The sequence below is a fragment of the Alosa sapidissima genome, chromosome 17, assembly GCF_018492685.1.
Source record: "Alosa sapidissima isolate fAloSap1 chromosome 17, fAloSap1.pri, whole genome shotgun sequence".
Classification (NCBI taxonomy): Eukaryota; Metazoa; Chordata; class Actinopteri; order Clupeiformes; family Clupeidae; genus Alosa; species Alosa sapidissima.
In genome coordinates, this window is record NC_055973.1 from 11,804,412 (window position 1) to 11,832,359 (window position 27,948).

At 44.1% G+C, this 27,948-nt stretch overlaps 1 protein-coding gene across 6 annotated transcripts in view; it reads left to right on the forward strand.

Annotated features, from left to right (window-relative positions):
- Nucleotides 1-27,948, forward strand: part of LOC121687989 (calcium/calmodulin-dependent 3',5'-cyclic nucleotide phosphodiesterase 1A-like) — a 68,257-nt gene that overhangs the window by 26,291 nt on the left and 14,018 nt on the right. For all 6 annotated transcript variants that reach the window (XR_006024472.1, XM_042067247.1, XM_042067250.1 and 3 more), the window contains exons 3-13: nucleotides 14,882-14,995; nucleotides 16,061-16,243; nucleotides 16,791-16,857; nucleotides 18,969-19,085; nucleotides 19,279-19,419; nucleotides 22,329-22,429; nucleotides 23,242-23,370; nucleotides 24,026-24,127; nucleotides 24,781-24,901; nucleotides 27,134-27,215; nucleotides 27,621-27,741. Coding sequence is in view for 5 of the 6 variants with exons in the window: in XM_042067247.1 (XP_041923181.1) it covers nucleotides 14,882-14,995; nucleotides 16,061-16,243; nucleotides 16,791-16,857; nucleotides 18,969-19,085; nucleotides 19,279-19,419; nucleotides 22,329-22,429; nucleotides 23,242-23,370; nucleotides 24,026-24,127; nucleotides 24,781-24,901; nucleotides 27,134-27,215; nucleotides 27,621-27,741 (1,278 nt within the window). In the remaining variant the exon portion in view is untranslated. The remainder of the gene's footprint in view (nucleotides 1-14,881; nucleotides 14,996-16,060; nucleotides 16,244-16,790; nucleotides 16,858-18,968; nucleotides 19,086-19,278; nucleotides 19,420-22,328; nucleotides 22,430-23,241; nucleotides 23,371-24,025; nucleotides 24,128-24,780; nucleotides 24,902-27,133; nucleotides 27,216-27,620; nucleotides 27,742-27,948) is intronic.

Below are 27,948 nucleotides of genomic sequence, written 5' to 3' on the forward strand. Positions count from 1 at the left end.
ATATCCTCTCAAGGCGTTATTATCCCTGCCTGGTGAAATGTAACTAGTGGAAAAGTTCCAGAAGCGTGACTCGCTCCTACACACACACACACACACACACACACTAACACACACACACACACAAAACTATCAAAACACTCCAGACCAACTCAATCGAAAGCCGAGCTTGAGCCTTTGAACTCAGGTGAGGCATTAAGCCTGGTCGTGACGAGCAACTCATCAGGGGTAGATGGAGCTGCCTGGCCCCCAGCCACTCACACTCAGCAGGGGGAACAGAGTTGTGAACCCGACGAGAAACCCCCACCCTTCCCCCCCCCCCCCCCCCACCACACACACACACCAACACCATCCCACCACCCACCAGCCGGCTCATCCCCTCCCCTGGCCCTGAGCGTGCGAGCACCATCCCCTGTAATCTCTCGGTCACAAGCCTAGGGCATGTTTCACAGATTAATCCTGTGTAAAAAAAAAAGAAAGAAAAAAAAAACATGTTAGCAAATTAGGAGGCGGGTTTTACACTGTGTAAATCGACGTGAGTGCCTCTTGACCCTCACTGTCTCCTTCCATTTTTTCTACATCTCTGAAGATATTTCTCTCTCATCTTTTTCTCTCTCTTTCTCTCTGTTTCATTTGATCCCATTCCTTCTCTTTTTTCATTTCATCCCATTCCTTCTCTTTCTCTCTCTTTCCATCTCTTTGTGTCTCTCACAGTCGGCATGACCCTCCCCTCGACACGGGCACACACACACACACACACACACACACACACAAACACACACACACACACACCTGGTAATGTCATTGTGACATTACAGTGTACTCTTTTCCAATGCACATATTCTCATTCTTCATTTTCCTTTCATGCATATATTCTCATTCTCCGTTCTGCTACTTTTCACTCCACTCCCTTGCTCCAGATAGGCTGCTGTGTGTGTGTGTGTGTGTGTGTGTGGTGTGTGTGTGTGTGTGTGTGTGTGTGTGTGTGTGTGTGTGTGTGTGTGTGTGTGTGTGTGTGTGTGTGTGTGTGTGCAGAGCACCAGCGAGCAGCTGCGCCAAACCAGATGTGCCCCCTGAAGGCTCACTGAACAATGACTGGCATTCAGAGATGCCATTCAGCTCTGGAGTTCACAGATTAATACCCACTCAACACTCCTGTACACAGCATTTTTAACACTGACATATTCTCCTGCATATACAATCTGAACAAAAACCTAATTTTCTCAATGACATAATATCACAGATAGCCTGCAATACTATAAAATGTATTTTTACTGTGAAAGTGTTCTGAAAGCATAAATGTGCTCAAAAATAGCTCCTAATGTGGACAAGTGTCCCTGTGGACCTCTGTACGTCCGGCTCATTGAGCAGCAAGGGCAGCATTACAGAAAATATTCCCCTCTGAAGTGTGTTACAGAGCCTTGGCTGTCAACAATCCAGAACTCAGGAGCTGGACTTTTAGGAAGTACGTCAAACCAGAGCAAACAAGTCCAGAGCTTGGGCAGCTTGGGCAGTTGCTTGCTTGTAGTCTGTATGCTTTCTCTGGTGAAGTGATTAAATTATGAGTATTTTGGAGGGTATTTGCTGTGTGTGTGTGTGTGTGTCTGTGTATGTGTGCATCACAGTGTGAATGTGTGTGCATGCTATCACTGTGTATCTGTGAAGGTGGTCTCGGTGTGTGTTAACTTTTCATACTAATGTGAGAGGATTAGGCAGAGGGTGTGTGTGTGTGTGTGGCACAGGATCGGGAGGCTGTGAGTTAATGCACTCTAAGCCAGCAGATAAGCCTCTGGGTTAGTGTATTACATGTCTCAAGTCAATTGTTCTGTGATTTCCAGCCAAGACTTACTGTACAGGAGGCATCTCAGGAAGCTTTCCCTCCCCCTGATTAAGGACTGTTTGTTTGTGTGTTTAGTGTTTTGGTTGTGACAGAAAGATCATGAGAGGAAGAGAGCGGGTGAGAGAGAGGGGGAGAGAGAGAAAGCGTGCGGGAGAAAGAGAATGATAGAGAGAAAGTGTGTGGAAGCGAGAGAGAGAGGGAGAGAACGAGAGAGACAGTCATGCATAATCTCTCCCCATCTTTCAATTCAATTCAATTCAAATATGCTTTATTGGCACGACAAATCATATGATGCATTGCCAAAGCGTTCACAGGAATAGTGATAATTACAAAAAAGTAAACAAACAAACATATACAACCATTACAAACATTTACACTTCATCAATACACTGTGTGTGTGTGTGTGTGTGTGTGTGTGTGTGTGTGTGTGTGTGGGCGCGTTGCTCAGTGGTCACTCTTCCTCTTTCTGTCACAGTTGTGTATGTAGTGTGCAGCTAGTATTGCCACAATCTTCCTCTTCTCCTAATAAATATCTAATTTTTTTGTGATCTTCGATCTCAAAGAATTTTGGATATATAGATTTGAATTTTGGATAGAAGTTGGAGCGTATTTCTTTGTAGTTAGGGCAGCTAGTGAGGAAGTGTAATTCTGACTCAATTTCTTTTTTGTCACAGTTCACACAAAGTCTGTTTTCTTTAGGCAACCAGGTTTGTCTGCGTCTGCCTGTTTCTATTGCCAGACTGTGGTTGCTAAGCCTGTATCTAGACATTGTTTTTCTCAAGTTGGTGTCTCTGACAATTGTCAAGTATTTTGCTAATTGGTATTCCCTGTTAAGAGTCAAATAACTTTGTAGTTTACTTTGTTTTTCTGTTATTTTTGTCCAGTATGTGAGATATTTTTCTTTCTGGGTGTTGATAATTTGGTTGGTATTTATTCTTTCAAGAGGGGTGCCAGTGTCCTGAGGCTGAATAGTGATGTTAGTTCCATTGGTTGTTTCTTGCTGGAGCCTATGTACCAACTGGATGAGGGGACTCTTTTCTATGTTCAATCCTTGGCTCTTTAAGGCTTTGAAGTGATAGGATGTGGGGTCGCTTGTTTTTAAATGTTGCCAGAATTTGATGGCTCTCTTTTCAATTTTTAGGAGGGGGAACTGGCCGAGTTCTGCCCTGCATGCATTAGTTGGTGTTTGTTTCTGCATTTTTAGAATGTTCCTGCAGAATTCTGCATGGAGAGTTTCAATTGGATTTTTGTCACATTTTTCAAAATCGTGGTTTGTTAGGGGACCCCACATTTCACTGCCATATAGAGCAATGGGCTGAATAACCGATTGGAATATTTTGAGCCAAATTCTGATTGGTATTTAATCTATTTCTTAATAATATATAGTATATAATCTATTTATTAATAGATTTTTTTATGACATAGAAAGCCCTTCGTGCTTTTCCTTTCAAACCACTCACAGCCAAGCTGAAGTTTCTGTTAGAACTGATTTTCAATCCAAGGTAACTATAATTTGTGACATGTTCTATTTTTAGTTTATCAAATGTGAAGTTGTGTTTGTTTCCCTGACAATTTGTTTACTTTTGGAATGTTAATACTTTAGTTTTTTTGGTGTTAATAGCCAGTGCCCAAGTCTGGCAGAATTTTTGCAGTACATCTAGGTTCTGCTGCAGGCCCTCTGCTGTTGGAGATAGCAAAACCAGATCATCTGCAAATAAAAGAAATTTGATTTCGGAATCATGAAGGCTGAGGCCAGGTGCTTTTGATTTTTCTAGTTGGTTTGCCAATTCATTGATATAGATGTTGAAGAGAGTTGGTGAGAGTGGACAGCCTTGCCTCACGCCCCGCCCTTGAGTGAAGTAGCTGGTTTGCTTATTTTGCTTATTTTAATTGTGCATTTATTGTTCGAATACATTGTTTTTATTATGCTGTATGTTTTGCCTCCAATACCACTGTCAATTAGTTTCGAGAGTAGACCTTCATGCCAAATTAAATCGAAAGCTTTTTCAAAGTCTACAAAGCAGGCAAATACTTTTGATTTGTTTTGGTTCATATGTTTGTCAATTAGGGTTTGTAATGTGAAGATATGATCTGATGTTCTATAATTTGGTAGGAATCCAATTTGGCTTTTGCTTAGGACACTGTGCTCGATAAGGAAGTTCATGATTCTTTTGTTCATGATGCTGCAGAAAACCTTCCCCATATTACTGCTTACACAGATGCCTCGGTAATTATTATGACCGCCGCTAGCGAAGCATCATCTACTTCCTGAATTTTTGGTCAACGATACTCGGGACACCGAACCACCGAAATTTGGTGGGTATGTAGCCCCACTAGACTTTTACGGAAAAATTTAGTTTCGTCCCCGGGGGCCACTCCCCCCCGTGCTGGGCCCCCCGAACCGCAAAAAAAGCAGTTTTTCCTAAATAATACCTTAACCGTGGCACTGAGGATGAAATCTTTTATGGTATGTTGGTCTCAAGGGCCCACATCAACCTGGGCCCAGTTCCCCAAAAGCATCTTAAGCCTAAGAGCGTCGTAAAGTGCCTCTTACGAACGTCTTAAGATTTGCCGACTGTTTCCCGAAACCATCGTAGCTTAAGAGCGTCGTGAAAACACTCGTAGATCTACGAGTGCTCCAGAGTACTCGTTACCGGCTAAGAGCGCCTTAACAGTACTTCTCACTGAGGTCACCAACAGGACATACAGAGGAATTACAACTTAGAATACATAATCCAACTTACGTTCCCATTCTTTATTGTGTTTACCTGTGATGAATCAGATTTAGCGTGCAAAATAGCCTACATTTAATGGTCATAATAATGTGATGAAAAGTGGACAAAAATGCAATCAAGTTATTAAACGAGACGTTGCCAGAATAGTTTGACATTATCTTTGCTAAGTGAAGGCTATATTTTATTAGGCCTATGAGGTAAAAAGCAGAGAAAGCAACATGTGGTTTAGTCTGTAGCCTACTGCATCAAAATCTAAGCCTACACATTTCCTCTCTTTCTTACTCGACTTCTTTCTTATCTTCAAACGTGTTCTTGACACCGCGAAAAATTATTGCATGGTGCAACAATCTAATCTTAAAATAATTACAATTATTTATGTCTCTGTGTGGTATATAACCTACTTGGAATGCTTACATGCAGATGTCAAAGTGTTTCTATTTTCGTATTGATGTGAATTAATGTTTAGATCCAAAGTTTAAATGGTAGGCCTATAGCTGTGACGTGCAGTCACCTGACATCACCGTCAAATCAGAGGATATTTCAGAACTATTAACGTGGACAGCTCCCCTTAAAGGAATTATCCGGAGTAAAATGCACTTTAGATCAATTTACGGATGATTGGGAGTACATACGTTGAGTTGACATCCAAATCATGTCATTCGGATGTGTTTTGAGAAAGTTCGATGTTACCGTTTTTAGTCAAAGCTCGTTAGCGTGGAAGTGAGAAGGGCATATTATTTGGCGCTACAAAACGCTATTTTTATACCTCTTCTACAGTTCCAAACAACATTGCACTTACGTGGTAGTGAGTAGAGGGTCCCTAAAGCCAAACCGAAGTATCCCGAGGTCTTTATGTGGTCGGATAGAGAGTCCAGAATGAATTTCATCAAGCCAGTACCTTTCCAGAAATGTTGCCATCTTTGCTGCCATCTTTAGGGGAAAGTCCGTAGGAGTCGATTGCCAAGTGTGCTCTGGAAATTCACAATTTCGTCGCCGTTTTAAAAAAAAACAAAACATAGTCCAGTATTTCTTTTGAAATTGAAATGAAGTTGTATGGACTGGACTTTTTTTTAAACGGTGACATAATTGTGAATTTCCAGAGCACACTTGGCAATCGACTCCTACGGACTTTCCCCTAAAGATGGACTGAGCGCCGGTCATATTTTGTACCGCTATGCGGTACATCTAGTTTGGGTCTAGTTTGTCTCCACTCTTAAATATGGGCATTTAAATTTGAGTCCTTTATTCCAAACGTCAGGGAAATAACCAACACTAAGAATAAAATTGAAGAGTTTTAATATCGCCATTTTGAGTCTGTGATCAGCATGTTTTAGCATTTCATTAAGAATTCCATCTGGTCCTCTCGCTTTTTTTGGTTTTAGGGTGTGCAGTCTGTCTAGCAGTTCCTTTTCAGTGATAGGGTAATCTAGTTGGTTTTGGTATTTAGAAATTGTGTCTTCCATTTTGGTCAGTTTATCGACTATTTGGATTTGTTCATGGGTCGTATCTGTTTTGTTATACAGATTTTCAAAATAATCTTTCCATGTATTGCCATTTTGTATGGCTGGTTCTTCATGGGGCTTTTTGTTTAGCGAGTTCCAGTTGTCCCAGAAGGTATTCGTATTTAGTGATTCTTCAATTGTTTGTAGTTGGTTTTTAATATGATGTTCTTTTGTCTTTCTAAGTGTTTTTTTGTATTGTTTGAGTTCCTCATAGTATTGAATGCGTAAATCGTCATTGTTTGGCTGTCTATGCTTTTGGTTTTTTAGTTTTTTCCTCATCATAATGAATGTTGTCACAATGACATTAACAAGTTCATTAAGACTGTAAATATGTGGAAGAAAGTGATGTAGAGAGCTCTCTCTCTTTTGACATCATCCTTTGTTCTCTCTCTCTCTCTCTCTCTCTCACTTATCCTTTCTTTCTCTCTTACTCTCCCTTTCTCATTCTCTCACATTATCTCTCCCTGTCTGCAAAACCTCCGATCTACTTTCTTTCTCTTTCTCCCAGTATCTCTCTCCTTCTCTCTCTCTACCTCTCTCTCTCACATTCCCTCTTGCTCTCTCTCTCTCTCTCTCTCTCTCTCTCTGTGTCTGCATCCTTCATCCTATTATCTCACTAATTGAGTGGTTAAATGAATCAGAGAGAGCAGCCCTTGTTATGGCTCCGTACGTACAAGCTGGTGAATAATGGCTGCTCTTCCCGTGAGCTCGTCATCTGCGCCCTCTCCCTTACATCACGTGCAGCTCAAACAAGAGACGCGGTCGGGAAATCCAGCCACTGATAAGGTTAGAGGTGGGGACTGATGGATCTAGGGGGGGATGGCTCGGGGGGGTTGGGGAGGGGCTAACTGGTGGTGGGGGTGAAGATGGGCTACTGGCATAATACCTCGTTGTGGATTTATGTCACTCAAGAAATCCACTTGAATCTATAGCGTCTGCGGTGGCTAGATGGACATCGGGGATGGCGTGTGAGAGAGCGAGCGACACAAGTGGGAGTTAAGTGGATGGACGGACGCCCTCCCCCATCCATCGCAAACATCGATCAGATCTATCCGAGGCCTTAAATCCGATAGGAGAGGAAGAGGAGGGTGGGGGGGTAGGAAAATGAGATCACACGACGTGCGCGTCTTGCAACAATTCCCACTCTTTTTTTCCACGCCGCCACGCGCTCGCGCAACAGTAATTCTCCCAGAATCCAATTAAGCAGGAGTTTTGAAGGGATTACGGCGTCAGTTAGGCCTGGGTGAGATTAAGAAGTTTACGCTGCGCTATCTTTCATCCTGCCGCCATTAAGACCCCTGATGGACAGAGAGGCTCGTTTGTGCGCTGTACTCATTCATGCTCCTCCACTCCCCCCAAATGTTGCACTGGATCTCAAAAAGGAAACATCAAATGGAGTGCGGTTAAACAAGCGAACAAGAGTCCGGGTGTTTTTTGATGCGCAGCTTCTGAGGCTGCCGTGGGTAACGCAGTGTCATAGTTTGGCATCAGTCACCCGCTGCCTGTGGCCTGTATCTGTCAGGCAGAGAGAGAGAGAGAGAGAGAGGTAGAGACAGAAAAAATCAGATGCGTCTTTTTTTCCTCCACCTCAACCTTTCTCGTCCTTGAGAAGTCTGCAGGACAAACGTCATCTCCTATCTGTTGCTGACATCCTGGCGAACGGCGGGGGAGCCAAATTGGAGGAATTGGCTGTTTATTCGTCCTGCTGCCCGTGGTCTGTGTGCAGATCAGGAGGGGGTTGAAAGGACTGAGATGAGGCGAGGACTTGCCTGGCCGGGTTAACATCCTGCTCTGGACGAATGTCTTGTCCCGACAAAATCGCCCTTCTTGGGTCTAATATAACTCATCGTCCCATTGGACATCCCGGTAAGACCGGTAATGGTGTAGGGAGGAGGAGGAGGGGGGCATGAATGGTGTAGAGGGCGCGCAGCTTTTCGATTTAACCCCTGTGCCCCTCGCTGTTCTTACATCCTGTCAGCGCCGCACGACGTCTCTACCCAGCGTGGCCGCACATCGTCGTCGGGGCCTCTGCGGGGGCAGGAAGGCGTTTTCGGTGCCCCCCCTCCTGCAGCCACATATGTCCCTATCTTTCCGGTGCCAAGCACCTGACGCATTCCCCCTGCGCACACCTTCTCGTCGTCACCACCTTCCTTGCGGCCACAGGAGCATTGCGCCAAGAGAGGTGAGGTGATTGCTTCCTCTGAGCCCAAAAGCTACATTTCCCCACAGAACCCCCGACCCAAAAAGAAAATCTCACAAGGTCGCTAAAAATGGAAGCTGCTCTGTCAGCAGAACTGCGCCGCAATGTCGTTGACGAGCCGTACAAAAGGACAAGGCATCCAAGCACGGTTCCCCTCCATTGCTGCCTGTATACATGACAAATTAACAACGAGCACTGCAACCAGCTTTCATCAAATGTTTTAAAGGGCCTGACATTCCCATGATTGCATTCCATTTGACCAAACCCCTACTGTGTCAAACCCTAATCAGCCCTGGCCTGGAAAAGTTCTGTCTGCCTTTTCTGTTGGATCTTTGTGAAGTGGGCACATTTCCTTGTCTTTTTAAGACTCGATGACACAAGTCTATTCGTCATCCAGTTAGACTTTCATCATAACTAATCTGCCGACATGTTTACCCATAAACACTGATGACAGCCCCGGCGCGTTCAGCGACATGATGCATGGCCCTGAAAAAAACACGCCAGCCACACAATCAGCCCATCTGGTCGTGCCACTAAATCTTACTTTAGAGCAGACAGACTGAGAGAAAGAGTGTGTGTGTGTGTGTGTGTGTTTGTGTGTGTGTGTGTGTGAGAGAGAGAGAGAGAGAGAGAGCGAGACAGTCAGAGAAAGAGGGAGAGGAAGAGAGGAACAGCAAAGGAAAAAAAAGACAAGAATGGGAGAAAAAGGTTAAAGAAAGTGTGTTTGTGTGTGTTAGCGGAGAGAGAGAGATGAGAGACTGAGCGAGGAAGAGAGAGGATAGCATGATGTAGAGAAAGAGAGGAAGAGTGAAAGAGAGGAGAAAGAAAGCATGTGTTTCAGAGAGAGGGAGAGAGAAAAAAACACAGTGAAGAAGATAGAGGAGAAAGTTTATGTGTCCGAGTTGTGTTTCGTGTATCTACGGGGCATCAGAGTGTGAAGGGACACTGGACTCCCTCGTGACTCCCTGTGAAACAGCGTGTCTGCTGACCTTGCACAAGGCCATCCGAGAGAAAACAAAAGGAGGGATGGGAGGAGGAGAGCAGGAGAGAGAGAGAGAGAGAGAGAGAGAGAGAGAGAGAGAGAGAGAGAGAGAGAGAAAGTTAGAGAGGGTTGCAGCTTGAGAGCCAGACCTGAGGTTGGCATGGGTGGGTGGGTGGATGGGGGGGGGGTGGGAGTTGTTGGGGTCTGATGGAAGATAAGGAGGAAAGGGGGAACGGGAGAGGGAGAGTAAGAATTAAACATGACCTTGCCAAATCACAGAGGTGAAAGGATAACAAGAGCAGTGGAGTGCAGCATGACACTCTCTCTTCACCCCCCCATCCCTCCCTCGCTCTCTCTCTCCTCCCATGAAATGATTCTTAATGGCATTTTCCTGTCTTTCAAGTGATCATGTGTCTGTCAGGCCCATCCTATCAGCTCTCTGAAGAGCCAGTATCTCAGTGAAACACCTTAACGTTAGCGCACCCAGCGACGTGCCCTCCACTGAGTGTAATACCATAGTAAGATTCTCCTGTTTGAAGATTTTAGAACAACCACTGTGTGTCTACATGAAAGACCCAGAGTATTTTGGAGTATCACCATACCCCCCCCCCCCCCCCCCCCCCACACACACACACACACACACACACACACACACACACACACACACACACACATGTGACGTTATTTATAAATGCACTATGAACATGGCTTGTGTCTGTAAAGACACAAGCCATGTTCATAGCCATGTTATATAATTCTGTAATATTTTTTATTTTATAGTGAAACAGTTCAAACTGTAACTCATGTTTTATTTTAATGTGTTAATTTAATCTTGAATGTTGAAATCTGCTTGTTGTGCACACACTACTGTTCATTTGTCTTCTCAACACCTGATCACCAGCACTGCTGACAAAAACCATCTTAAAGGAAGGAGTTGTGATTATCTGTTTCAGAGTATGCTCTCTGAAAGCTTACCTCCAATCTGGGAGTTATCCCTTTTAATAGCGCGTGCTATTTGTCAAGAGTTGTCTGCAAACATGCATGCTCTGTTGTGAATATTGACTCAGCAGGGCACCCAACTCAATTACAATACGTTTATACAGCTCTCCGTGGGAGAGGGGTGCAAAGGTTGGGTTCCTGCAGACTGTTTTTAATCTACCGGCTTGTTTCCATTCTGGCAGATGACAGAGGGAAATTGAGCTGGATTTTGGCTGGGGGTAGGTTTTTTTTTTTTTTTTTGACGGAGACGATTTGTATGCAAAGAGAGGGCGGTTGCGGAAGGCTTGCATTGATGGGGCTGGGTATGTTGTGTGAGCGACGTCACTGAGCGTGTGATGCATGACACACAGGGAGATGGGTGGGGAGGTGGGGGTTGGGGAACAAAAGCTCCTGGCGTCTGCAAGGCAATCAGCGAGGCTCATCAGAGATGTGTGAAACCCCCCCTCCACCACCACCTCCATCACCCCGCCCCCCCCCCCCCAGCAACCAGCAGGGAGACCTCAAGGCCACTGCTCATGATCGATGCACAGCACACAGTAGACATCATACACATAAAGAGATCAGAAAACATGCAAAATCACACACTCTCTCTTTCATACATTCTGCACTCTTAAAGCAAACCTGGAAAATATAAACACCACATACACACATGCTCAGAGCCAACATTACATGTGCGCACACGCACGCGTGCACACACACACACACGCGCACACACACGCGCACACACACACACACACACACACACACACACACACACACACACACACACACACACACACACACACACACACACACACACACACACACACACACAGCCATAGTGAAGATGAAAGACTGATTTGGAGGATCAATAAAGAGTATCTTATCTTTTGCGATGCACTCCTCATCCTTAACAGCATGCTCTCTACTCAAGAGCGTTGTCTTTGAAAGTGCCCTGTCTACTGACAGAAAATGGGCCCTGGCCAGAGACACAACAACACAGTAATTGGAAAACTAAAGTAAAACTATTTAAGTTAAGACTGAGAAAAGTAGATTTTTTTCTTAGTCTAGACACATTCCATGCATCTTAATTCTTCAACCCAGGTGTTTTCAAAGCCTGAAAATGTAAATAATGCCATAAATCTGGAACAGAGAAATAATGTGCAGAGATTGGACTCAAAATACTGTTTGTCTTTCCCTCAAATTTTTGTTCCAGAGCTTTTAGTAATTTTTGGCAAAGGCCAACAAATAATGAGGCGATAGTACTCCCAGAATTACAAAATAAAACAGATCTTCAAAAGGGAACAGAAAAATCCCTCATCGAAAAAGGTAATCCTCAGCACCCAGAGTAAAGCGAAGCACGTCTGGATAAAAGAGGAAACAGAGGAAAATAAGTCCCATCAGAACATGGACCATGTTTAGGTTGTGCATGGATTAAGTCATCTTAAACTAGATTTTTCCAAAAAAAAAAAAAAAAAACATCCAGCTGGACACAATTGCCTTATGCAAATCCCCTATAACAAGTGTTGTCTTCTAGCGAGTCTGAATGAGGTTGCCCATTTCATTTGGCTACAGTATCATTTAAAAACAAATGGAATTAGAGGTATTTTCTGCCCCTCCTCATTTTTGGTTTCTTTCTCTCCTCAGGTGTGCTCTCATCATTTTGAAAAACACTCAACTGCAATTAACATCTCATGTCGATACCTGTCTATGCCCAAATTAATTTCATAATGTTATGGGATTTTTGTAGTGCATAACTTAATTAAATGCATCTGTAATTACATACCAGATTAAACTGATTCTTCCCCTCAACAAACAAGGGACTGTTCACAAACATCAGCAAATCTTGCAGTGGACAATTATTGAACCTTCTGATGGACACTGATGTGGGCTTTTCCTCTTTCAAAGTGCCTGTCAGAAAAGCCCTTATGTCGCCATCAGGGAGAGGTCAGCCATCGGGAAGTCACCATCCAACGCATGGGCTAACTGATTTTTCCCTCTTATCATTCTCGTTCAGCGAGGATTCTGGGAAGCCCTAATCCTTTAGGCATTGATTGCATGTTTGTCTGAAGGGGGGGGGGGTACCAGAAGTTCCCCAGAGGCACCTTTGGCCATTCTTTAGCCACCCTGCTGATTTCAATAACATCATTCGCCCTTTTGCATATCAGTGTAGTGTGTGTTTGTGTGTGTGTGTGTGAGAGAGAGATAGAAGAGAGAGAGAGAGAGAGAGAGAGAGAGAGAGAGAGACATTCATGAGATAAGAAGACCATGTACCTCATGGACACGGCTCATGATGAGCAGTCATAAATAGCTGTGGCTCTTGAAATACCTCTTTATCGTGTGGCCTGTTTAGGCTGGACACCACATCGTTACAGAAACACACTCCAGCGACCACCCTCTAACCCTCAACTTTGCCTTTGTCTGACACCCTGGAGCACTAGCCTGAATGAGATTAGAGACTAGAAAATGCTATCTGTTAATATGTCAAGTTCTTGAAGAAGCAGTATGTAGCTCCCTATCCCGTTTTCCTGCATTTGAGTCATACTGTACCTGCTAAAATTCAACCTGAAACTACTAATAAAATACAACACTCAAAACAGCTGTGAAAGAACATACATCACTAATTGCACATTGTCCCAGCCTCTCTGGCCTGCTCATGAAAGAAAATTATATATAAATAGATGGCACGCTCAAATCCGTGGAGGACTGGATTTGCAATTTCACTCCTCAGCTCATTTCCCTCCTCTTGTGTGCACCTTGTTTGGCCCCAGCAGCTGTGGCGGGAAGTGGGTCAAACCTGTCCCCATGTGTGCTTCACTCTCTTTCACACTCTCTCTCTCACACACACACACAGACACACGCATGTTCTCTTACACTTCCGCAAGTGCGGTGCAGTGCGGGGCCAGCCTATAAAAACGTCTCTCTCCCATATTAGCCTGTGACACGGTGTCAGAGTTATTATAGTGCTGTGACCTCCACATAACGTCGCCACAGATGTCAACAGAGAGATAGTGAGAGAGAGAGAGAGGAGAAAAGGAGAATCATAAGGGGTGTGTGCATTCTATAAATAAGAAGCCTTCTGCCAATGTACACACATGTGTGCCCTAACACATGGGCATGCTGGAATTCTGACGCACTGGATGCCCACGTGTGCGCGTGCACATGTGTTTGAGACAGTGAAGGAGAGCAAGAGGTGACAGTGTGAAAGAAAGTTCAGAGAGAGAGGAAGATAAACATTGTATTTGCAGACAAAATACTGATTTATATCAAGCAGGCACAATTTTTCTATTATAAGTTATACCCTGAATATCACTCTTTTTTGCACTTTGTTCCGAATGTAGAATCTAGGGCCTTATATAAAATCAATAGGAATGCAGTACAAACTTTTAATTTTCCTGCCATCCTACAAAGTTTAACGCAAGGGAGACATTTTCTAATCCCCAAATGCTTAGGTCATATTCAATTTAGCCCTTTAATCCTGAGCTTCAGACTTTCCTGTAAGGGACTATTTGGAGGGGGGGGGGGGGGGGGGTCTCTCCCAGCAAGGAGGATTCTCTCCCTTGCTGCTTTGCAAGGCCATTTCCTCTCAAATGAGCAGGTGTTCATTTCCTCGTGAATGACCCCTCTTTCTTTCTATCTAACAATTTAGTCTTTTAGAATGGACACTGAAGCGGCTCTTTCACACCGTCCCAATACAGTACCCGAGGCTCTTGACTAAGACCAACTCCTCAAGAATGAAACTCATTTTCTGTTCAAAATGACTTGAAGTCATGACTCGAAGTCATTTCTGCATTTATCCTTTGCCAGTGGAAAGGGAGCCATTTTGGTATGGGGGGAGAAAAAAAGAGGTGCTTTCAGAGGGGATTTAAACTTAGCGAGATTGGCAGAGCCGTCTCTGACTTGGCCGTGTGTCGGCAGCTTGACTAGTGGGGTCATTTTCGAAGCGGACAGCCGGGTGTATGCATGACTGCACACATGAATAATCAGATCGAGTTAATGCTCTCCTCCACTCTCTGCTCTTTGGGTCACCACAGATCATTTCAGCTCTGCGCGCACACACACACACACAGGAGCTTTTTTAAAATTAACACTGCAATGGAAATAAATAGGGCCAGTGAACTTTATCATAATGATGAAAGATTTTTGTCCCCCAAAAAAGGTCATTGGATTTTGCGCAGCTTTTTCGCTGATCTACATGTATGCTATCCCCTCCTGACTGCTGTTTCAAGACTGCTGTTTTTTTATTACTCTGAGGGATTGTGGCAGACAGATCAACTGATGTTGTTCAGTTTGCCTTTAAAGGTTAAAAAACCTTCTGAGGAAGAGGTTGTGCTTATTGAACCGCAAAGATACTATCTGTGGTCTCAAGTCAGCTGTACATATCAGATTGACATTTACGGCAAACGCAGAAATTCAGTCACTTTCAGGAAATAACAGCATAAAAATCAATGGTCTTTCCCATGGCTGTGTATGAACTTTTATACTAAATCATCAGTTACATCTCCATTTGTTTAAGAAAAATCCAGAAAGCAAACTTAAACAATATGTTTAATATTGGAAACATGAAAACTTCCATCAACATGATAAGTGGCAATGTCCCTAATGTCTTTCATGACCTTTGACCTTCTGCACATTGTGTGGTTGCAGGTTGCGATGCCTTGTGAAGCAGCTAGAGAGGGGCGAGGCGTCGGTGGTGGACCTGAAGAAGAACCTGGAGTATGCCGCCACCGTGCTGGAGTCGGTCTACATCGAGGAGACGCGGTAAGGCTCTGTTCTGCTCTGCACTGCTCTGCCACTCTCCGCTGTGGCCATGGCACCAGCTAATTATGGCCAGCAATTAGGATCTCTGCCAACATGCCCCCAAAGGAAGCCTTCTTCCTGGTGCTCAGAGAGGCTAATGGACCAACCACTCAGTTTCTCTCTCTCTCTCTCTCTCTCTCTCTCTCTCTCTCTCTCTCTCTCTGCCTCTCTCTCTCTTTCTTTCTCTCACTCTCTTTGTTCTGTTTCTTCCTCTCTCCTTGCTATGCACATTTGATATGAAAAAGGAAGATGGAGGAAGTTGTCAGAAGAGTAATCACACGTTCGATAACAAAGGCTGAAGCAAATCTACCTCACCAGCTTTCCTGGGAATTGTTTTCAGTGCTGATGCAAGATGAACAAGGAATGAGAGAATTATTGCATTTGTCTGACGTCGTTAGCTGACTGAGCGCCATTCAGAGTGCGTGTAATAAAGCTAATGCAATTATATTGCACTCACGCCTCATTCTGCTCAGACGGTGCTTTTCTTAGTGACGGCTGTTTTTGTTGTTTACCCCAAAGTAAACACAGACATACAGTCCTTGACCTGATGTGTCTAGGGCATATCCCTTAATAATAATAATAATAATAATAATAATAATAATAATGTATATAATACAGGGTAAACATTAGTCATGCGGGTCTACATGGTGAGGGTAAACAAATTACAATCAGGTATGTGATGAGGATGACAACATATTACATTTTATATATATAATAACATTTTCTTTCAAATGCCACTCCTAAACACTCACACACACGTGCACCTACAAGCAAATCAGAGTCAGACTGATAAAGACTGGGCTTTCATCCTTAATGTTTTCTATGTTTTCTATGCTACACTTTCTTCAAGAGTGCAGCATCAGTAATGTTTCTCATCAAACACCACATCAACACAACATAAAACAGAAAGATGCACCTTAGCAGGAAGCCTATCTGAATCCATCCTCCCTGAACAACAATGACTGTCCAGTCCCACTACTGGATGTAAACCTGGCCAGCCTGACTCTCTGTCCCCCATCTCCGCAGGCGTCTGGTGGACACGGAGGATGAGCTCAGCGACATCCAGTCGGACTCTGTCCCGTCGGAGGTCCGTGACTGGCTGGCCGCCACCTTCACGCGGCAGATGGGACTGATGCTCCGGCGGACAGAGGAGAAGCCGCGCTTTCGCAGCATCGTCCACGCAGTGCAGGCTGGGATATTTGTGGAAAGGTGCGTCAGTGGGCACATGCTATATGTGGCATCAGTAAATGTTGAGCCGCCACACAGTCCTTTGCTGCTCTTAACTGTTCTCTGTTGCACAATTAATCATTTGTGTACCTCGAGCTGAGAGTAATTATACCACAATTTGGGCAGGATTCATTATCTTCCAATGAGTAGATTTAGGAAGCAACACATTTTACATGAGTACTCCTTCTTTCTTAATGCATGGGTTGTTATTCTTCTCACGAATAAATATCATCTAATAGGTCAAAAGTAATCTTTCCCCCTCTGGCTGCATAAATCCATACAACATGGCCTCTTTCAGAGAACCCAGCAAATAGACACATCAAAGGGAAATAAGTAAAGTCCATCTGATGAAGACCTTATAGCATCTGAGCAATCCCTTTGCCAGTGTCTTTACTGCTGTTTCCAGGGATGACCCTGAGTGCCCTTGAAATGTTAATTCCTAATGGCAATCTTCTGCAAATCAGAGGTCTATTCAGCATCCTCTTACACTGTGACATTCTGACTGCTGTATGTTATCTCTCCCCAACAGAATGTACCGACGGACGTCCAACATGGTAGGATTAAGCTATCCTCCCAGCGTGATCACCGTTCTCAAGGTATTAGAACCCTCGGCCATGGGCACAGGTTTGGGTGGGCAGTGGGGAGGAGGAGTGGGCACTGGGGAATGGGAATCACTTTGAACCAACAGCGATAAAGAATACATCGGACACCCCATCCTTAACACCAGTCACAATGTAAACATGTGCCGTCGCTGTATGTATAGAAACTAATTGGATTGGATTGTGATGGACAGTGGCAAAAGCATGTTGGCGTTGTGCTTGTTGTGTGTCTGCCAGCTGGACATCTCAACGGAATGGTCCAAGCCACGTGCAAGCACACAGCACATATGATGGCCCCACTGGGGACAGGCTGGCAAGCCGGCAAGCGAGTGTTTGGACCCATGAACAGAGCATCCGTTTTTTGGGGGGCGGGGGTGGGTTTCATAGCATGAGGCCGGCATGCATTGGATTACTACAACATAGTGTTCAGCTTGAGATATGAGTCACAATATTATCATCTTATTACACGGCTCTTCATAATGCTGCAGAATGCTCCATTCACTTGAATGGGCCTTCCCAACGTTCGGTGGTCTGCTTATTCTCAATAACAGACCGTTGCTAAGTATAACAGACCACTGTCAAAGAAAATGGGCTTTGTGCTTCTATTTCACGTCTTTCGTATCACTACGCAAGGACTGGAACTTTCAAAAGTGAAAGTAGACGTTTGATTAGCTGTGTTCTAAAGAATGTTTGATTCAAGTTCAGTGTGTGCTGTTGTCGAACTATTTGTTTCTCACCAAAAGCCACGATGAAACGGTAACAAATAGGCTATAGCCTAGTCTATGTAGGTTAAAGAGTCACATCGTGGGGAGTTTATTGTTTAGTTTTGGCAAGTAGCCGTGTAATAAGCGGGATAATGTATAGAACGCAAGAAAATAAAAGTCCCTTCAGGGCGGAACAAGGTCCCTTCAGGCCGGTTCGCCCTGTCGGGACTTATTTTCCCAATAATGACCAGCGTTCTATACATTATCCCTTACTTATTTATAGCTCCATCTCAAGAGCCTTTTCTTCCACCAGCAGAAGAGCCACCACTCTGGGGCCAATCTTGACCCCCCCCTCCCCCCCACTTGGAAATATGGCAAAAATTTGCCAAGTCACAGCAAAGTGCCCGTGTCCTTGAGGCAAGCAGGTCTGGATATTTCCCCCATGACTTTTCCCTGCAGAGCCATCCCATCTAGCCCAGTTGTGGTAATCTCCTGCATGGGGCTGGCTGATTCCCCCCGTGATGCATTCAGACGGCTCCAGGGGGCCCTCCTTCACGCCGCTCTATCTCTCTCTGTGCATGTCTGAGAGGGCAATCAAGAGCCTCCGTCACACTCACTTTCTCACTCTCTCTCTTTCTCTCTCTCTCTCTCTCTCTTTCTCTCGCTCTCGCTCTCGCTCTCTCATTGGCTGTCTCTTCGGCCCGGGGCATTTTGCACACGGGCGGCGACACTAGTGCTCAGACCCGTGTGTCCTCCGCTACGGAGCCTGGCTCCCTCAGCAAGCCCCTCAGGGCGCGGCAGCAGCGAGGCCCTCCACTCGCCCCGGCGACAGAGATGGAGGGATCAGGGAAAAAACTTCCAATTTAAAGACTTAAATCTTTAATGATGCTGTAATTCAAACGCAAGCCGTTCCTGACGCATCAAAACTATACGCAAGTGGAGAGGAATTTGGGAGTCGTTGGACAGGCAGTGAGGGTAAAGGAGGAAACAAGAGGAGGGGATGGAGAGAGGGAACGAGGGGAAGAGAGAATACAAAAAGAGTTATAGTTCCATAAATTGCCTGTGACTGTACAATGCTGACATTCAGCTCCCCCTGTATCACTGCTGTAGTCCATTTTATGAGCAGAGTGGCTGCAAGCAAAAGATTAAGCAACTGGCTACTCATTGCACACCAAGGCCTTTATTTCCTACTGCTCCCATCCTTTCAATCTTGTTCTCATCTTCCTGATGTTTTCTGTCTTTTCTTTCCCATTCCTGTTCACTCTGTTGTGTGTTGCGTTCTCAATACTCTGATAGCTGAACAGTGAGCTATACAATTGTGGTTTATAGTGGGTACATTTCACTTAATCATTCTTGTTGTTTTGCTGAGAAAGAGAGAAATATTCTGTTTCATTCCGCTCCCAGCACGTGGACACATGGACATTTGATGTGTTTGCTCTGAATGATGCAAGCGGAGACCATGCACTGAAATTCATCTTTTATGAGCTGCTCACAAGATACGACTTGATCAACCGCTTCAAGGTAAGCCGGCAAAAGGTTTTACCATCTCACTGTCATTACAAATAGCATAGCCTGCCCTGTTTAAAGAATGTGTATTAAAATGAGCTAAAGGGGGATCTTTGTTGACATGAGTCTGTTTCTGTTTCAAAGAGTATTTTTTTCTCCTTGCCATGTCATGCAAGCATGATGAGAAACCCACATGATTTGTTCTCAGATACCCATCTCTGCACTGGTATCCTTTGTGGAAGCTCTGGAGGTGGGCTACAGCAAGCACAAAAACCCCTACCACAATCTGATGCATGCAGCAGACGTGACGCAGACCGTCCACTTCTTCATGCTAAAGTCGGGCATTGTGGTGAGTCCTGGCGCCATGGCGCAAGAACCTCTGATCAAATCAGTCCCAGGGCGAATGCGTGGGATCAAGTAGCCGATCTCTAAGCTAGCCTCTTACAAGGCAGTTGACCAACAAATGCCTAGGATAATTTGACCGAATGTAGGTTTTGACCAAATAGTTTTCTGAAACGTAACTGGCATTCTGGCCAATTATGGTCTTCTGTCCTATAATTGTCCTTCAGTTAACTGAGAGGCTTCTAATTAAGATTTTCCAACAACATAAATTAGTATGAAATTACAATATGGCCATGATTGCATTTTTCTACATATAAACATTCAATATTTTGGTTTCCAAAGCCCAAGCATGATCCCCAGAGACTAATTCCAGCCAGCCTGTTTTTGGAGCTGATGTTTCAGGCTTGCTTCAGACCTTGTTAGATATTCACTTTTGCTTAGAGTGTTTTCATTGTTATCCAACGCAAGTGTGCGTATCAGTGATTCAAATCTGCATGGCTTCTATTTTTGACAGCCAGATGGTTGGGCCAATTAGAGCTCTCATTGACCCTAAGGCCAGTGCCACACTGCAAATCCCAGTGCACCTCCTAATGGCTCATGAAGATGTTTGTAGGAAGATTATTACCTTAGCTTTGCCTCTCTCAGATTTTCCAGCCAAGAGCCACCATGATATATGTAGTTAGTTAGACACAGCTGAGACCGAATTTTAAAAATATTGTACTGTACTTTATTTTATGTGCCTTAATAAACGTCAGTGTGTGTCTACTGGCAATAATTTGTGGTCGGTTAAACAGTGTTTGCTGTGCCTAAAACTGGATCTGGGTCTCAAATATGATTAATGAGAGTAGAATATTAAATTAATATAAATTAAATAAATAAAGTCATTAGTAATAATTTAATGGTCACTGGGATTGGGGTAATAAAAATTTGCATTCCAAGCTAGATGTACCATACATTTTGGCTACACTCTATTTACAACCAGAACAACCCAGACGCATTGGTCACATATAAGAACCAGACTGAAATTTTAAAGTTCTAAAAAAATGGCTCTACTTAGAAGAAAAATAGTTCTGATGAAGCGCGAGTAAACACTAAAATAGATGACAGAGGGCTCAAGATCAGTGTTTAAAAACAGGAAGAAGAGTCCACACAAACTATTGTAGTTAAAATGCTGAGGGGATAAACATGTTTCCAAAAGACTACGTTTCAAAAAGTTTTAAAAAGGTTGGTAGTAGGTCAGCATAAAATAATATAATACTAAATCACTTTGTAGTACTAAACATAAATGTATGTAAAGTAAAAGTAACTTGCATTTGTCAATATAGTTAAGCCTCCTATATGGAGTTGACCTGATTATAGCCTGTCACCCTCAGAATGGTCAACATCAGTGAGACAATGTAAAGTTCCAAATTTTTAAACTTTGCAAAATGCCTTCAACTTAAAATCTATATTTACTAAGGAAAACCTGCTCTGTTATGGCGTAAGTAGGCTAGTGCTTAAGATAAGATAAGATAAGATAAGATAAGATAAGATGAGCCTTTAATGTCTCTTAAGTAGATAAATTTGTCTTGGGCAATCAAGAGAGTGTGGTTACACAAATTAGAAAAAAAACATACATTAACACAGAAGGTGAGCTAACACCAATGCACACAGAGACATATAAACATAGATATAGGCTAACTTAACATCCACACACACATAGCCAAACCTCCCACCCCACCCCACCCCACCCCCACACTCACACCCACCCACACTCGCACCCGCACACATACACACACAGCCAGCACCCCACCCCCCACCCACCCACCACCACCACCCATACTCCTACAACCCAGTTAATTTTGCTTCAACTCTAAACTGCATAAGAGCTTGGTTTATGTGGCAAGACATGTTCATGATCGAAGCAAACACACATCTCATCAGCCGCATCTATCTCTAGTCAGCACTATATACAGTATAGGCAGTAGATCAAAACAGAGAACCTGTCATATAAACAGAGACTTATTGATTGCAAGGTAATCTTCCAGCTCATAGAAATTGCATTGATGTCACTCAGAATGTGATGGTCATTAACCATCCATGTGATATGTTAGCATCAAATGGCTTTTACAATGAAGAACAGGCCTTGAGGTAGACCCTGAGTGGGTGGGGTACAGGCTAAGAGAGACCCTGTGTTATGGAGCGTGGATGATTCAGGTGCCTTTGTAATGATAAGGAGCTGTACACGGTGCACATAAAGCTGTCCTCACTTGACTGTATGTCACTCGACTCTTCTTCATGGCGTCGATAAAACAAAGGAAAGCCTGGCATCATGACAGAATTTGTTATTTAGCCTAGCTCCCATACATTTTCCTATGCCTCAGCATAATAGTTTTTTTTTCATCCTCTCTTTAAAGTAGTTTTGTTGTTTTCTTATTGAAGTCATGGCTCACAGGCTCATATTAATATTTATTCTGTTTCATACGTAAGCCCGCTATAAATAATTTTTCTGTGGAAAAAAGAAAGAAGAAAAGAAGAATCTCTGGTGCGATGGTTGCCTCGAGGCTCAAATGTGAATAGCTGCAGCTTGTGGCTGTGGCGATGTGGAAGTTGTAGTAGGGAGTCCTGAGCCGTTCAAATAATCACATCAAAGTCAGGAAAGGAGAGAGGTAGGAGAGGAAAATCCATTCCTCTTGCTAAGTCAATTCTGAGAGTACAAAGAATTCCCCAATGGGGTCTTAAAATGGATTGATCTAATGTGACGCTCGCAAATGTTTCAAAACGTATAGGCCTATTGGTTTGTACACTCTATTTAATAAGAGATATCAAATGTATAGATTTGCCCAATGTGTATTGTAAATAAATGTTTACTACCATACCATAAATATGTGACACACTACCTTGTCAATTGTTTTCTTTTTGCCATCTCTGCCTCAGCATTGGATGACGGAGTTGGAAATCTTTGCACTGATCTTCGCGGCGGCTGTGCATGATTACGAGCACACTGGAACCACTAACAACTTTCACATCCAGACCAGGTAATGGGCTGTGACAAGCATATGCTGTGTGGAGTGCTCCTAAACTCTTACAAACAAACAAACAAACAAAAAACAAACAAACCACCTCCCTGATGCCTTCCTCTATTTATGGGTACTATGTTGATCTGAAGGCATCATCTTGTTTGTCTCTCCTTCCTCTCCTTCCCTTTTCTGTTTAATGTTATGCCTTTTCTTGACTTGTTTTCCAACATGGGTACAAATCAAATCAAAAAAGTAATCTAGTCAATCTTACCTTTACAGATTTCTGTACGCAGCTATCATGTTAAAGAGATTATTATACAATTATATATATATTATATATATATATATATATATATATATATATATATATATATATATATATATATATATATATATATATTGTCCAGCAGGACATCCAAAACCAATACATTTACAAATACATGCTTTCACACTAGAGGTGTTGCATGTGTATACCTGCATTTGGTAATTAGTTTAAAGAAATATGTTGAGGCTCCCTGTGTTTCTCCCTACTACCAACCTGTGTGCTGTTCCTATTTCCTCCATTTCAGACCTAGGGGTTTGGGAGACATCCAATTTTGAAGTAGGTCATCAGCCTCACCCTGGCTGCTCCTCTGAAACACACATTAACCTCTGCTCCAAGATTGGCATTAAACCCCAATTAGAGTGACAAGCGTTTGAATCGCGGTTAATTTCCATCATTTTCACCCATTTACCGCTAATTCTCTTGTTTGCTCAAATCATTTGGATCCGGCACCTGTCATATCTGCAGCTAGAAACTAATTACATAAGCTTTGGTTATGTGCTCTCAGGTCGGATATGGCAATCTTTTACAACGACCGCGCCGTGCAGGAGAACCACCACGTGAGCGCGGCCTACCGCCTCCTGCAGGACGACGATGAGATGAACATTCTGTACAACCTGTCCAAGGACGACTGGAGGTGAGCAGAGCAAGGAGCAGCCCAGAGAGACGCACTGTTGGTGTGCCAGTAAAAACGAACGTATCATCATTGTTATCCAGATGATGTAAAATGAACAGAAGTCCAAATGAAGTGAAAGTCATTAGTGATATTGGCTTCTGTGGCTTTATACCAAAGTCCCTCCACTCGGCGGCCATATTGAAAAGCTTTTTGGGAACTTATTGGGCATCTATTTCGGCAGAAATGCGCGTGCGCAAGGCTTCTAGACACCAATCTTGCCCCAGTGGCGAGATCACAACACATGATTGGCATGATATCTTCGCAACACACCACATTATTGGCTCAATGTATTCACAACACAGCACATGACTGGCTCAATGTATTCACATGTCGATGTTTTGCCGCGGAAGGGTTGTGATATGTGTAGACAACTTGCCATTCTGGCGTTACAAACTAACCCCATACATTTCTATGGAGGATTTTTTTGAGTGCTGTGTCTCCTCATTAGAAAGTCTCTGTTTATACTGTATACTCTGTTACTGTTACCGTACGGTAACCCAAAGTGAAATGCTGAGTAAACGCAGAGTAACCACAGCTTGTAACTACAGAAGGAAAAGGCTGCAGTGGCAAACTACATTCGGTCTGACTTTTTCTTTCCATTCTCCTCGGTGTGTAGGGAGTTGCGGGCCTTGGTGGTGGAGATGGTGCTGGCTACAGACATGTCCTGTCACTTCCAGCAGATCAAGGCCATGAAGAATTTCCTCCAGCAGCCCGAGGCGTGAGTACAGAATTCCCCCCCCCCCCCCCCCCCCCCCACCACCACCATCACCACCACTACCACCACCACCACCACCATCCCCCTCCCGTCCACTCCCCTGCGTCACGGCGACGGGGGGCCAAACAGGGAGGCGGCCTCTTTAGCAGCCCCCCTGCCGCTCAGCCCCGGAGGGAATAATATCTCCCATCACTTTACCACTGAGCTGCACAACAGCAATTATCTGGAACCGTTTTGGGGGACGGTGGGGGCTGATAATTCAGGTGCTAATGACCTGTGAAAAGAAAAATGTTTGTGACTGTGAAAACATTTTGTCCTACATTCGGTACAGGAGCAAGGCTGGGCGGTAGTAGGTGGGGATCTCAGCTCCTGGGGAAGCCACGGGGTGGGCTGACTTTTAGTTGACAAATTACACCCTTAGTTGCTTCACTGTATAATTACAGATTAGAGAATAATGACTGGAGAGTAATGTCCCCTTAGTTTTACAGACCTTAATCACTAGCTAACAGCAGTTTCCTTTTAGTGTTTTTAGCAGCCCAATACAAAAAAAGTCTTTGTTCTCCAGCATGTCTGTAATCAGCAGCATACAGTATAATGAAATGAGGGTGCTGGTTTTCTGGGATCGATGAGTGAGACTTGTTTCTGTTTGTGGGCAGGATTGACAAAACCAAGGCCTTATCGCTGCTGCTCCACACAGCAGACATCAGCCACCCAGCTAAGAACTGGGACCTGCATCACCGCTGGACCACCTCTTTGCTGGAGGAGTTCTTCCGACAGGTGAGCCCCTCTCCAGCACTGGGTCAGGCAGGTAGGGTTGGAGCACAGGTGATTTGATGAACACCAGGTGTTTACTGTGCATTACCTAACCAACAGCTGAGATATAGATGGCATGTGCGTCATCTAATTGTTCACTTAGGTCTTTAAAACTTGGAAGTTCAAACTCTTTCACCATCACTATCTCAAGATCAAGATATTTTGACAAGATTAATAATGCAACTCACACTGCCAAGCCTTATCTTTGTGTCTTACATCCTGATATCCTGTTAAAGAGTCACAGTCCGTAACAGATAAAAAAGCAACACATTTATTCTTGTGTAGAATCAAATATTCTGATGGATACTTATTCTACAGCTTAATATTAAAGTTATTAATCTAAATATGGAACTGCTGCCTGCTGTCCCAACTCCGACTGTGCAAGATGGGAAGTTTCTTTTTTTAAATTCTCAGCAATGTTGTACAGTAGGTGGGAGATATCTCTTTGATTGAAACAAGCCAATTAATTCTTTGCTTAGTGGAGATGAAATTGCCTTCTGCAGTTTCACCATTTCCTCAAACTCTGTCTGTGTGAAAGGATGAGGGGGAAAAAAGAGAAGTTAAAACTTTGATTTATTGATGTGCAACCGTAATATCTAATCAGTTCATTTTCAGGTTCTGCAGCTACTAATCATATTAATAGAAAATGTCAGGGACGATGAATGAAACTGCAATGCAAATCACTTTCGCCGTGATTGCCTGTGTCTTTCTAATCAGCAAAAATTTCACACCTGGCCCGGTTGAAGGTCAATGGACTCTCCCAGCAGCGAGCGGTGCAATCAGACCACGTAACCTCATAAAACAAATTATAGCATGTTTGTCTGACACTCTGCTTATCCCACAGATTGCCACTTTATTTCCCCTTACTAAAAGATGAAGTGATAGACTCCCCATTATGGTTATTATTATTAAATGAGGAGGAGCAGCCCGGGACAAACGCAACCTCACTGCCCGCGTCCCCACTGCTCAATCCCAATGCGTAACAGCAGTGTTAAGTGTACATCAAGTTATGATGAATTACTCTATGGGAGTAGCAGTATTAAGTGTAGTGAGCGTCGAGTTATGGTGGAGTAGTCTATGGGAGTAGCAGTGTTGAAGGTCAGTGGAGCTGTGTGCGGAGCTGAGGGGATTTAAATAGCGCTGCGGCGGAGTGGAGGGGAGCTAAGGGGAGCTGAGGGGAGCAGAGGGGAGCGGAGGGGAGCTGAGGGGAGCTGAGGGGAGGGGAGCTGAGGGGAGTGGAGGGGAGGGGAGCTGAGGGGAGCGGAGGGGAGCTAAGGGGAGGGGAGGGGAGCTGAGGGGAGCTAAGGGGAGGGGAGGGGAGCTGAGGGGAGCTGAGGGGAGGGGAGCAGAGGGGAGGGGAGCTGAGGGGAGCGCGGACTGTTTAAATAGAGGCGGTGAAATGAACGCTGAGTAGTGGCATGCGCTGAGTAGTGGCATGCGCTGAGAAGTGGCACGTGCTGAGCGTGTATTTATAGGCCCCCAGCCGGAGCCGTTTGCCATTACGGATCCCCTCATTACTGTCTCCGGACCACTAGAGGCATGTTTATCACGTTCAAAAGCAATAAGGCAGGCATGCACCAATACACACACACACACATACGCACACACACACTCAGTACACACACAGTACATACAGAGATAAGCACAGACAGACACATATGTGTTCTCTTGTGCTTTCCATCTCTCTCTCTCTCTCTCTCTCTCTCTCTCTCTATTTCCCTCTCTCACACACATAATCACACCACACTGAGCAACTGTAAACCTTCTGTACATACACAAATACAGCCACACAAGTCACAAATTATTAATGCAAATTGAATCGCTAAGTCTATTTTATCTATGCAGTGGCTATCATAGCAAGCAGCTAGCAAGCAAGAACACACATAAATGCTTGCACACAGACACACACACACACACACACACACACAGGGGCATAGGACAAGATCCTGGGCCCCTGCATAGGCAGTCCTGATGGGCCCCCATGTTCCTCAACCCAAGTATAATAAAATATATTCTAGACTTTTCTAGGGCGCCTTGAGACAATTTAAATTGTTTTGGCACTTTATGAATAAAATTGAATTCAATTGAAGCATACACACACACTCATACACACAAACACAGACACATACTCTCTCTCTCACACACACACACACACCCACACACACATTGAGTTCACTCTAAATTCTGTCTGTGCAGGGTGATAAAGAGTCGGAGCTCGGACTGGTCTTCTCGCCGCTCTGTGACCGCAAGTCTACCATGGTGGCTCAGTCTCAAATCGGTAAGTCTCATCCTTCCACGCAGCCTCTGTGGACCCTCTCAATCTGCCCTGCCCTGGGGGAAAAATAAAAAATTTAAAAAAACATAGCGAGGATTAAGAAGAGTTTTGTGCACCAAGCTTCTCTTCCTGGTATCTACTTACACAGTAGGGATAGAGAAGTCATGAGTATTTGGGCGTGTAAGTATGTGTGTCTCTCTGTGTCTTTGACTGTGTGTGCTTACTTTGTATGTGTGTATATACTGAAGATACTATGTATGCATTGCTGTGCATATGTTTACTAGAGTTGCTTGTGTGCCCATGCGTGTGTGTGTGGGTGTGTGTATGTGTGTGTGTGTGTGTGTGTGTGTGTGTGTGTGTGTGTGTGTGTGCTTTTGTGCGTGTGCTTTTGTGCGTGTCTCCCTTAAGGTTTTATCGATTTCATTGTGGAGCCGACCTTCACTGTGCTTACGGACATGACGGAGAAGATTGTGACACCGCTCATCGATGAGGCCTCGCGATCGGGTCTGGCAGGATTCCGCCGCTCCAGGTGAGTCGGCATGGATCACTGCTCGTTCTGTCTGTCAACCTCACCTCATCTTCATTCATCCCCATTCACCTCTCACTTTTTTTGCTCTCTATCTATCTATCTATCTATCTATCTATCTATTTATCTCTCTATCTATTTATCTCTCTTTCTCTCTCCCTCTCTCTCTCTCTCCCCTTTTCTCTCAGTATCTATCTCTCTCGCTCTCTG